At 35.3% G+C, this 12,969-nt stretch overlaps 1 protein-coding gene across 8 annotated transcripts in view; it reads right to left on the reverse strand.

Moving 5' to 3' along the window:
- Dgkb (diacylglycerol kinase beta) overlaps positions 1–12,969 on the reverse strand; it is a 624,803-nt gene that overhangs the window by 281,874 nt on the left and 329,960 nt on the right. For all 8 annotated transcript variants that reach the window (XM_090332713.1, XM_090332719.1, XM_090332717.1 and 5 more), the window contains one exon: positions 2,522–2,586. In XM_090332713.1, the coding sequence (XP_090188839.1) occupies positions 2,522–2,586 (65 nt within the window). The remainder of the gene's footprint in view (positions 1–2,521; positions 2,587–12,969) is intronic.

Raw genomic sequence — 12,969 nt, forward strand, 5'->3', positions numbered from 1 at the left:
TAATTGGGTCAACTGGTTTCTTAGAAAGTTTTTTTTTTAATAAACTGTGTGTGTGTGTGTGTGTGTGTGTGTGTGTGTGTGTGTGTGTGTGTGTGTGTGTTAGTATTAGGGCTTGAACTCAGGAACAAGACACTATCCTTTAGCTTTTTCATTTAAGGCTGACTCTCTACCACTGAAGCCACACCTCCCCTCTGGCTTTATAATAGTTAACTGAAGATAAGAGTTCCATAGACTCTCCTGGTCTGGCTGGATTTGAACTTCTATCCTTGTCCTCAGCCTTCTGAGTAGCTAGAATTACATGAGTGAGATATATGGTTTTATTTAAAAAAATGCTTTTCAGAAAATTGTGAAAGGAAATAAAGGCAAAATTTATCTGACTGCTCTCTCTCATCTTCCATTTCCCATCAGTGTAATTTTATACTGTGAGTGTTCATTCCAACATCCAGTCAGTAGAAGTGATTTGTGATTGTGGCATATGCCCTAAGGTGAACCCCTATATCCAAGCTTGTTATCAGGAAGAAAGAAACAGACAGAAACCCTAGGCTCAGGGCAAGTCAGTTCCAGAGAATGAGATGTGGTACATATTATGTGCCTAAAATAGTTCCAAGTCCAAATCCTTTCTTCTCATTTTCCAAGAGAAAATAAAATCATACTCCTGTTTTCCCCAGTCCACTCCCCAAGTTGTAAATGAGGGAGGGGGTAAAAGTGTCAAAAAGAAAGGTACTCATCACCTTCACTAACTATAACCCCTCTGTTCATCATCTTCACTATAAATGAAAAAAAGAAAAAGAAAAGAAAAAAGGCATACTATTTAAAACCTTCCCTAGGTCTTATAGTGAATAATTGGTAAACTTCTTGTTAAAATATAGATATAGTCTAGCTCTAGGAACTGTATAAAAGCAAGAAAAAGACCTTGGGATTTATGTTGGAGACAAAGTGTACTCACTAGAGTGTCAAGCTGGGTGAGACACGAAATAGACCTTTTAGAAATGCTCCTAATCTCTCCTGTGCTCCAGGTTCCCATCTGGGTAAACACAGCAGGAATAGCTAGACCTATATAGAGAGGTGAGGACTCAAGACAGATTTTGAGGGTTTTGAGGGGCTGCTAGTGGCCTCCAGAGTGGCTTATACTTCCCCTATTTTTAGCCAGCCTTGTGTTTGCCAGAAGGAGGAACTGGTCAGAGGCAAGAAAGATAAAAATTAAGGGAAAATGATATTGGACTAAAGATCAGGATAAAGAGGACCGTCTTTCTGTCCGTTGTTGGTCTTGGGTCTGAGGAGCCTGGTATCTGATGCGGATTCTTTGTTTAGGCTTGAGATGATCAGATCTCACGTATTTTTGGCCAAACTGATCCTGTCTCTACGGTGCATGTGTGGTATGTATTCAGATATATCATCCAAGGTCATTGGAATCAAAGTAGCTTTCCTACACGCGTCCCCATAGCTTCTCACCAGAGTGAGTGGAAGATGCTGGGAAGCACCTGCCCCTGGACCATTTCTCTGCCTCTTGATCTCAACCTGAAACTGCCTTCACATAGGACCGTGAAGAGGCCAGGCTCACTTCAGAACAGAGGGGTAGTACACTGTTCCTCCGCCACCACCCACCTGTGTTCTTCCACTTCACTGCAGGAACGTTTGACCTGTTGCCTTTATAGAAGATTTATGAAACCTGTGTTTGGTCAAGCATGATTCATTCACGCTTTGTATTTACACACAAGTTTTAATAAGGCACAGTTTTATATCCTGTAAAAACACTGGGGCATAGAAAGATGTTATTGCAAATATATATAACCTCATATTAGACAGTACAGTGTTATAAATTAATAGTATTATTGATTATAAAACATTAAATAGACATCTGAATAATAGAAATTTTTTATTAAGAAGAATTCAAATTATTCTGCAGAAGAAATGCCTAACCTCTGACACTTGGGAGAGGATCATGCTTATACATACCTTGTCAAATTGTCACATAAAGATATTGTTGTACTAATTTATAGTTTTGTTTTCTTAATCTACCCTTTGTTTATCTCCCTCTCTTTTAAATTGTGCTTTTGAACTCTATCTCTTTTCTTTCCTGAATAAATGTGGGGAATTAATATCTTCTTAAAGATTTCAAGGTAATCTTTGCTGATAGGATTCTTCATGGAGGAAGGCTGGGCAGTACATTGCATTTTGCATTCTTGAAATATTTTCATCTTTCCAATCTGAGATATCATTTAATATCTGAATACAAATGTATAATTACTTTTGGGAAATCATAGATTATTATGCTTTATAAAATGGTACCATGTACATTACTAGCTCTCTTTCCTTGAGAGTATGTGAGAGTGGAAGAGATGATCATATTTTTTTCTTCACCAGAGTCTAACTAAAACCTAGGGAAAATTCAGTTCTGTTTAGTAGTTACTTATGCTCTGAGCCTCATTCAGTCATCACATGAAAACTGCTCTATAGTATGTTATTATAACACAACTCATCAATAGCATCACAGTTACCAATGCATCATTTGTTATCTTACCTACTATTGAACTTTTCTGGGTGTTTTTCTCTCATGATGTGGAATCTGTGTGCAATGGAGGCGTCCTAGGGGTAGAGATAGGGAAACAAAAACAGGATAGTTTGTTGTTAGTTTTGGAAATAGAATGTATAGCAGAAGAAACAAAGCATGTAACTTGAGAAAGGGTCCTCCTGTGTAGTCCAGGCTACAGGTAACCAGTGTTATGATTATAGGATTATATATTAGTCAGCTAAATCCTATTTTAAAATTAATTTTTTCCTTATGATATCACTGCCAAGAAGATACTCTTAAGATCAAGGTGTACAATCAACATAATATTTTGTTACTGTAGTTATGTGATTAATCATGTCTTGATTTGTTACTTGTCATATTTACATTTAGGAAATTTCAATTTAATTTAGAAAATAAATAATACACAATTAAAAATACATTATAAAATAAATTAATAACTTAAGTGTTAAATAAATCCATGCCTTAATAACTGGTTGGGGCCCTACACTTAGAATATTTAAGGTAGCATATATTTTCATAAATTATATATAGAAATTAAAAATATTTTAAAGAAGAGTTACAATGAAAACCTAAGTGGAAAAAAATGATTAAGTGTGAAACTTCTACTCATTTGGAAATAATTGTGAGTGAAAATAGTGATTTAGAAAAGGTATGCATTGTGTTGGACTTGAGTTTTCTCTGGATGGTGGATGTGTAATTAACAATTGGTCATACCAACAGCTTTGTGACCTACCCGGCTTAATGGAATGTGTTTTGGAGAACTGTCCAGTACAAATCAACTCTGAGATTCACAGTAGCTGAGTCCCTTAGGAAATAGTTTCAGAGATTATCTTTGATGCAGAAATTATGTGGAATATATGTGTGGATTATTGTGATCTGAACTTTTCAAGTATGCACTGCTCTAGCTGACATTAAACAGTGAAGCCAGCAATTCCAAGTGAGGAGATATTTTCCCATTCTTCCTCCACACATGATTAATCACTCAAATGAGAATCTAATATATTTACCAATCACCTCAATAGAAAAGGGCTATTGTTGTGATTGAATGTTAATTTTGTTTCATAGTGGAGATAAAAGAAAAGCCAGCACAAAAGGAATAAAGAAGTTGTGTCTTTGAGAGATTCTTGAAAACACTAATCAAGGATTATAAGTCTAATGAATGAAATGAAAAGGCTAATGTGCTTACTCATGCATAACAAAGCATGAGACCCAACAAGACAGGGACCAGTGCCCACTGCAGATGGCAGAGTTTGCTTCTCTCTGAATGATAGAGTTAACTGCAATTTTTTCTGTACAATTTTTTTGAAAAATCAAGTAATCTTCAAATTAACAAGGATATAAAGTTATGCATAATGCACATAGAAATAATACTTCTAATAAAAAATTACTAAAAATCCTTTATCATTTAGTTTTCTAGTGTATGTGTTCAAAAAAAATTTCAATATCTTGGTTGACTAGGAAATAGGAAAATCAAGATGATTCACAGCTATTTATCCAATTACTGTGAAGCATAGTCAGAGTCTCCTTTGAAAAATCTCATAAGTCATAGTCATATATTAAACAAATCAAGTAGTCTTATACTAGTATGAAATTATGACAAAACAAGAACTGGGTTGTTTTGGGTATATATGTTTCATGATTAATTAATTTCTTAAAAAAACATTTATCTCTGTCTTATGCCTTCCTATTCTGGTTAAAAGTAAATAGTCAATGACTTTAATTAAATAGACACATTCAGCAGACCAAATTTTTTAGTGAAAATGAAGATGAGTAAAGGATTAAAAATGAGCAATGAATATTGGTTACTCATAGGAAGAATATCATCAATTTTACTTCTTGAATTATTTGTTTCCGCTAATTTAGGGAAAGCAGATGTTTAAAAAATATATTGTGCTTTCATTCCAAGTGTGCATTTGCACACTAAAAATCCTTGTTCTCTCTAAACTCTCCTAACAGCCTAGAGAAAGACAAAGAGGAACACAGGGAGATAAGAAAGACTATTTAAAAGCTCAAGACTACAGTTGAGCAAATTCCTCATATGTAGCATAATCACACCAAATAACTAACAATAACCTTAATATCAACTCTATCTCCTGGATACTCAAGAAATGAGTCATTTAGTTAAAAAAAAGAGGGGGTGGGTTGCGGATAAAAATCTAGCTTGGAACATTGGCAGGCCTTTTCCTGGTTGAATGAGTTCCACCACAAAGACAGAGCTGGCTTTGCAGAGAACTGGATTTACAGGGGACAATGACAGCAGGTGTTCATTTGGTTGAGAATTCAGACCAAATTCACATTGGATTGTGGCATTGGCATTATCCCAAGGGACTTGAAAGAGTCTTGCCAAATACTGAAAACTTAGTAGTTGTTTTTCAGAGATATGTAGGATTCTTTAATAAGATATCAAATAAGAAGAAAAAAATGATGTTAAAAATAAACTTCAAAAGAAAAGTATTCTGTGGAGAAAGAAAAATTAAGTCAACATTATTTCCCACAATGTAGAAACTCTGAATTCAGATAGACTTTCCAGTGTCACACCTTGCAACTTTTAACAAAATGACTCCAGAGGTTCCTTATCTTTAAAAGGAAATCCTTTTCATTGGAAGTGTTTCATGTGGTATGGTTGCACTTGTATTTGCAAACATACAGGTATCTCTTGAAAGCAAAAGTAAGGAGTATTAAAACATACTTTGATGGCAAGATTGTAAACTATATATTTTCTGATTTTTATGTTGGTAATTTTATTTCCTGAATTTATGTTATTATAAAATGACTTAAAAAGTATACCCAAGTAGTGCATATCAAATTTATCAATTTTATTAAAGTGAAATAATCTAAATTTTATAGTTTTATTTAAAAATCATTCTTCAGATTAATGTTACAGTCATTTTCCTGGATATAAAATTTGCTATCTATATCTGAATTAGCTTCTAGGCAAGTGGATCCCCCAAACTCCTTTACCATCATTAGTCTGAGAAGTATCTTAAGATTTTATTTTGAAATTAGATTATTTCTGTGAAATTTATAGAATATTTATTTACTAGGGGGTCTGATATTCCAAGCCAATTGAAGTTCTTGACATAAGATGGTTCTTTATTCTAAAGTGTTTACTAAAATGTACCAGATCTGCCCAAACTGTCATAGACATACCTTATTCCATTTAAGGAAATTTCTTTTGCTTTCATCAAATATTCTAATGAGTTGGCTTATTTGAACACATTTAAGGTTTATTTTCATTTTTTATTGTGAATAATACAAGGGTTACATTATATTCACCAGATAGAAGGTGTATAACTTCACAAACATTGATACCCTTTCTCATGACATGGTCCCCATTTCCCTCCTCACCCTTCCCCCACCCCGCTCACTTGATGTCCCCCCTTCCCTAACCAATTTCAAATAACCAGTTAAGCACATATAAAATATATGAGATAACTTTGCTGTCCCTTGGTTATCTCATATTGTTACAGTATCTCACTTTGTTATCTGATATATTGAATTTATTTGTATTTGGTTATTTGAAATTTGATAGGGAAGGGGGGAAAACAAAGACGGGTGAGGGGTGGTGGGGGAGGAGGGTAATGGGTACCAAGACATGTGAAAGGGTATCAATGTATGTGAATTAATGCACCTTCTATCTGGCAAATACCATGTAACCCTTTTACTAATTACAATAAAAAAAGAAAAAATATATGAGATAACAAGGTGAAATATTGTAACAATATGAGATAACCAAGGGATGGCAAAAGAGATGAGAGATAACATAGTACATTAAGGACAACAATCATTCATTATGTGGCTTTTATTTCCTTATTTTCAATTTTTAATACGACCATTTTTGTATTTTCTTTGCCAGTCCTGGGCTTGGGATCAGGGCATGAGCACTGTCCTTGAGTTTTTCTCAAGGCTAGAGCTCTACCACTTGAACCACAGCACCACTTCTGTGTTTTTTCTATGTATGTAGTAACAAGGAACCTGGGTCTTCGTGCATGCTATATGAGTACTCTACCAGTAGGCCAAACTCCAGGCCCTAACATGACCATTTTTAAATGAGTCACACTTTGTTTTTATTGAGAGTATGTGTGTATGTGTGAATGTATATGTGTGTGTGTGTGTGTGTGTGTGTGTGTGTGTGTGTGTGTGTGTATGTGTGTGTTTGTGTGTGTGGTGTTGGGTCTTGAAGTCAGGGATTAGCTCACTCAATTGACTTTTTTTGTTCATCGCTGGACCTGTACCACTTGAGTCATAACTTCTCTTCTGGCTTCATACTGGTCAATAAATATCTGACTGTTGAGTCAGGCCTGATTCCACACAAAGATTTTCAGAGCTCAGCTTCAGAACAGCTAGTATTATAGGCATGTCATTTTTATTCAGCTCATATAGATTTCCTATCTCTACATAAGAAATTATTTTTTTAAAACTTCAACTGTAGTGGGTGAGTGGTGACTTCAAAGATACCAAGTTCTAATATAAGCTACATAAATTTTACATAAAACAGTGAAACAGCAAAAAAAGAATACTTTTGTCCTTAAAACATTGCACAGGACCAGGAATGTGGCCTAGTGGTAGAGTGCTCACCAAACATGCATGAAGCCCTGGGTTTGAATCCTCCATACCACATACACAGAAAAAGCTGGAAGTGGTGCTGTTACTCTAGTCTTGAGAAAGCCCCTAAACAGTGTCCAGGCCCAGCGTTCAAGGCCCAGGACTGGAAAAAAATATAAATAAGACACTATTGCAACCTCAGATATGATGTAGCTGTGTATTAGAGGTCTTCAGAAATAGAATGAATGAACAAATTTTAAATATGTCTTTTAAAGAAATCTTATATATAATATAATGATTCATTAAGAAAATTTAAAGGGATCAACTGAAATAAATATAAGAACTATGCAGGTGTAAGGATGGTACATGAATTTAGTATAACTGGTAACTTAAAAACATAGAAAATGATATTATTTACAAGTAAATAACAGTAATAATAAATATCTAGATGAACCCAAAGAACCAATATTCTAAAGGAAAAAAATAATACTAGTGGTCATAAAGTAAGAATCTACAGTGTTCCATCCTATCCGGAGGCATAAGAATTTCAGGTTTAGTGATTAAGGTATGTAAGAAATCAGTCTGCTCCAGTCTTCAGTTCCTGAGAATATCATTTGTGATTGTAGATGGAGATGGTAACATGGGTAGTGGGTGGGAGTTGGACAGGAGATGAAGAGAGAGACAGGAACAGAGAGAAAAAGAATGGGAGAGAGAGAGAGAGAGAGAGAGAGAGAGAGAGAGAGAGAGAGAGAGAGAGAGAGAGAGAGAGAGGGAGGGAGGGAGGGAGGGAGGGAGGGAGGGAGGGAGGGAGGGAGGGAGGGAGGGAGGGAGGGAGGGAGGGAGAGGGAGAGGGAGAGGGAGAGGGAGAGGGAGAGGGAGAGGGAGAGGGAGAGGGAGAGGGAGAGGGAGAGGGAGAGGGAGAAATAGAAAAAAGACTCCACAATCACACAGAAACTTAGGTGTATAAAATTGAAATCTCAGACTGCTGGTATTTCACTCATAGTGATTCACACGGAACTACTATGCTTTTTTTCAGTCATTTTTGAAAACATACCTGAAATAAACAAGACATTTTCTACAATTAAAAACTTGGCTCAATGGTTTCCCTCATTTGTAATAATTAGTACAAACCTTGGACTCTCCTAGCAGAGGATTACATTAGCTCAAAACCTAGATATATAAGGCCTATAGGATAAGGCTAAATGAAAGGATCTCCAGGTTATTGAAACAAAAGCCATATAATGTGGGATTGTTGCTCTTAATGTACTATGTTATTTCTCATCGCTTTTGTTGTCGCTTGGTTATTCTCATATTGTTACAGTATCTTACCTTGTAATCTGGCATATTGTATATATATTTGTTTACTTGAAATAGGAAAGGGAAGGGGAAAAACAAGATGAGGGTAGGGGGTGCAAGAAGGGACATGGGGACAAAAACATGAGAAGGGGTATCAATGTTTGTGAAGTAATGAACCCTTCTATTAATTACAATATTTTTTTTAAAAAAGAACTTGGAAGCTGGAAAAATTACAAGTTAGAATAAAGCTGATCCCTCTCACTAGTATGACTTGTTGAATGGTAAGTAGATATTGCCATGCAGAGTTTTGAATACAGAAACTCTTGAAAAATTTCTTCATATATGAGCTGGGTCCTTAAGAAGTATTGCACTTTTTTGTTTTTGTTTTTGCCAATCCTCAGTTTGAACTCAGGGAGTGGGCACTGTCCTTGAGCTTTCTCAAGGCGTGTGCCCTACCACTTGAACTACAGCACCACTTCAGCTTTTTCTGTTTTGTGGTACACAAGAATCAAACCCTGGCCTTCGTGCATGCTAAGCAAGCACTCTACCACTAGGCAATATTCCCGGTCAATTTTGGAGAACTTTCTATTGGATGACAGTAACCAACATTTAATTTCTTTAACTTACTCTCGTTTATATATTTTCCCACCAAAAAAAGAAAAATCAGTAAAGTGCCGGGCTCAGTGGCTCATACCTGTTATCCTAGCTACTCAGGAGATTGAGATCTGAGGATCAAAATTCAAAGACAGCCCAGGCACAAAAGGACCAGAGATTTTTATCTCCAATTCACCTGAGATTTTTATCTCCAATTCATCTCTAGAAAACAGGAAGTGGGGCTTGGCTCAAAGGTAGAGTAGAAGCCTTGAGCTGAAGAGCTGAGGGACAGTGCCCAGGCAGAATTCAAGCCCCATGACCCACCAAAAAAAAATTATGTAATGTGTTCACAGTCATGTCATCTTTGTGATAACTGTTATGTTACAGAAGGCAGTGATGTATTAATGAGATATTGGATACATGTAATTAGATAACATGCCTCCAACTTGACATGCCTTTTCCATTCATGAGGTAACTCTTAGAAAAGCCATCGTTTTAAACTGAGATAAGCTACAGACATAGCATCCTACCAAAAACAGATGGTTCATTGTTATAATTCAAGGAAGGCTCACTTAAAAAAAAGAAAAAGAAAACACTTCACAAAAGGCTGTGGAAATCACATACAGTCATGCAAAGTTCTGGAGCAAGTATATCCAAGGTATTTCCACATACAAGTCGAATGGAAGGATGTGATGGGTTCCTTACCATATGCAATGAAGAGAATTACATAGAACAGATTGCCTTGGGAGAAAGAGACATCTAGTCACAGGCAACTTCTCATGGAGAAATCCAAGAATAAAGGACTACGTAGAGTTTATAATTATAGAGCAAATTTTCAAAACAATTCAAAAGATTGCATTATTTCTGTTTGGTACCTAATGGAGAGGACCCAGTAAAGGGAAGCCAGGAGGTTCATGAAATTAGCATTTATTGCAGTTCTAATAACAGCTCATCATAGGACCATGCATTGCCTTTTGATGCATGATCATTAAGAAAATGTATGCCAATAAATCCTAAGCACAGAGGTTGGTAATTTAGTAGCAAAGAAGCAAGTTACTATTATGACTGTCACTGGAAAGAAATGAGAAAATATAAGGCTCAATATTTTCAGTTTTGTAGAAACAGTGATGTCCAAGAAGCATTGGACTCATAACCTGACTTACAGAATTGTGACTCCCTGTACAACTCCTTTGTAATATCAACCATTGGTGTCTTAACACAGTATACACTAGCTTTGCTTAGATAATCACAGGCAGGGACTATTTTGCATATTCTGCTAGTGTCTATCAAATAATGTAGGGTTAGAGTATTTTTTTCAAATAATTGTTTTGCAAACTATATGTATTTATGTAACTAATATGACCAAAGAAATTATTATAATCATGTACTAGTCTAAGACTTTGATTTTAGAAAAAATCGGGTCAATACCATGTATTTTACACTGGTGTTGCAAATTAAATTAGGTACTTAACTAAATTTCAGAGATTTGTGATATCTATTATCCTCAATAATTAAGGTATCTTTTTTCAGGCAGTGCAGAAATATTGGATCTATCAATTAAGTCTTTATCTGAATTTGGTTAGGTCATTATCTTGCTTAAGTAATCTGAAAAATGCTGCAAATGTGTTGAATGCTTTCATGTCATTTTAGTGCATCTATAAAGAAGGTCTTGTTGCTTTTGAATACTCACAAGGTTCAAAGTAATAACACATTCCAATCACATCAACCTAGGAATAATGCGTATGTTCACAACCTAAAACCACGTGAAATCTTCAGTGGAAAGTGGCCAATAATTACATCATCAGTGTAGGGAATGGTCAAATTCAGAATAGCAGCCAGGAAGCAGGGATACAGGAGGAAAGAGTGGTGGAGCAGGCAGCAGTGAAGGTACATGAGGCAGGAAGTGAGAAGAAAAGAAAACATGACAAATCTGGAAGGAAAAATAAGAATCAATCTCAGAGGCCAGGAGGAAATTCTCCTTCCTCATGAAACAGAAGATTCTAGTAGTACAGGGCCTTTAATAGTTTATTGGAATTGGAGCCAGTTTAACTTCCATAGCAATTGTTTGGAAGTAAAAGTGGTTAGAATATTTGGGAAGGCGGTGGGAAGAAAGAAAAAAAACACACACAAAACTCTGCAAGTGTGAAAGTGCCCATTGTATCAAATTTGGCATTCCACATCAAGATGGAAATAGAAGCATACAGCTTTCATCTTATTTATAAGGAATTAAGTACTGCTTTAGAGAAAAAGAAATCACCAAGGCTTATTTAGTTTCTATGACTCAGCCTAAGTCATCAAGTTAGAACAGCCAAAACAAAATCCAGAACATATGCATCTGCGTGTACTCTAAAAGTCATAAGCCATCACTAAGCATTATTTCCACAAAGATCATTTCAGCTTTATTATAGGGATGATTTCCCAACTATAGTTATCTAATTTATATACAATGAAAGAGAACTGTGCAACCAGCCTGTCAAAATAATAGGATACAGTGGATGTATTTGACTCCTATTACAGAAGGACAGGCCGAGGCCTGGTTAATAAACAAATGAAGACTGGATTACCTAGGTTTTTTTTTTTTAATTAAATATGCTCTCTTCTAAACCTTTAGTATCATCACCTTATTCACAAGAATATTCATAAAATTCCTGGAAGCTAGTAGATAATTTGAAAACATGATAATCAGAGCCATTTCTGAGAATTACAGGTAAATAAGGGAAAAAGCTTGACCGATTAAAACAATTGAAATCTACTCCATTAACTTTGAACTGAGTTCTGGTTACTCTGAAGATACTTCACTGAGGAACTTTGTTATGGCACCATGAAACCAACAAAGTCCTAACTGAAAGAAATGTGGATACTTTTTTCCTCTAACACCCATTCCCCGGGGAACCTAAAGTTTGAACATGTACACATTATGTAAATTGCATTTCCATGAATTATTTCACTCATTTATTTTTCTCAGTGGTTAAAATTATGAACTTTATGTTTATACAAAGATATGCAATTTCTAAAGGATCTTCTGATAAATTATATATTTTGACTTCATTAACACTGGGTAAATTAGATAATTGACCTTTTAAAACAGAAGCAGGGGAGATGTTAATGTTTCTATTTTGGAAAGAAAAATATCTATCTAGGTTTCAGAAGCTTTCACAAGATTATGTAGCTTTTCAGAAATGAGTTTATTCTTGATTTCCAATTTATGATTTAAGTTTCTACTTCTATACCTAGCCTAGAAATATAGATACTTCACTGGATAGTAATTTTGAGGAGAAGAAAAAGCATTCCTATTTTTGTCAAATGTATTCCTATTTATCACTAACATTAACATCTATGCCATATTTCCTACAATAATAAATATTCAGAAAACAAGGAGAAACACTCATACGCATAATTCTATTCTTAGCCTAAACTAGATCTCATTTAATAACAATGTGGATACTTGGGAATGTTAAAAAAACATATTGATGTTGATGGGTTCAATTTATTTTATTTTTATTCTGGGCTGACGGTTGAACTCAGACTTTGGGAACTGCCCCTTACCTTTTCATGCTCAAGGCTGATGCTCTAGCACTTGAATCATAGCTTCATGTCTGGCTTTTGTGGGGGACATAATTAGGGATAAGTATCTCATATGCTTTCCTGCCCCAGACGGCTTCAAATTGTGATCCTGATATCTTCAACCTCCTGCATAGCTAGGATGACAGAAATGAGCTATTGATCCACCTAAATTGGTTGTTTTTATATGATAAATAACATTTGTGATTATTTTTTATCTTCAAGAATAAATGCTGTTTTAAATATTGTTTCATGAAATCATAGTTCTTAAAAGAATCTGAGGTTATAGTATGAGTTGGAGAAGGAAGGGGCAGTCTTGTACAGAAGTCATTATTGGGATTGAAAATTCTATAGAAAAATCCATACATAGCCCAATAAAATATAGGGTTTATGTTCCTGGGAAATATGTAGTATTCGTCATCATAGAATCTTAAAATTCA

This window comes from Megascapheus bottae, chromosome 5 (genome assembly GCF_031878675.1).
Source record: "Megascapheus bottae isolate mThoBot1 chromosome 5, mThoBot2.hap1, whole genome shotgun sequence".
NCBI lineage: Eukaryota > Metazoa > Chordata > Mammalia > Rodentia > Geomyidae > Megascapheus > Megascapheus bottae.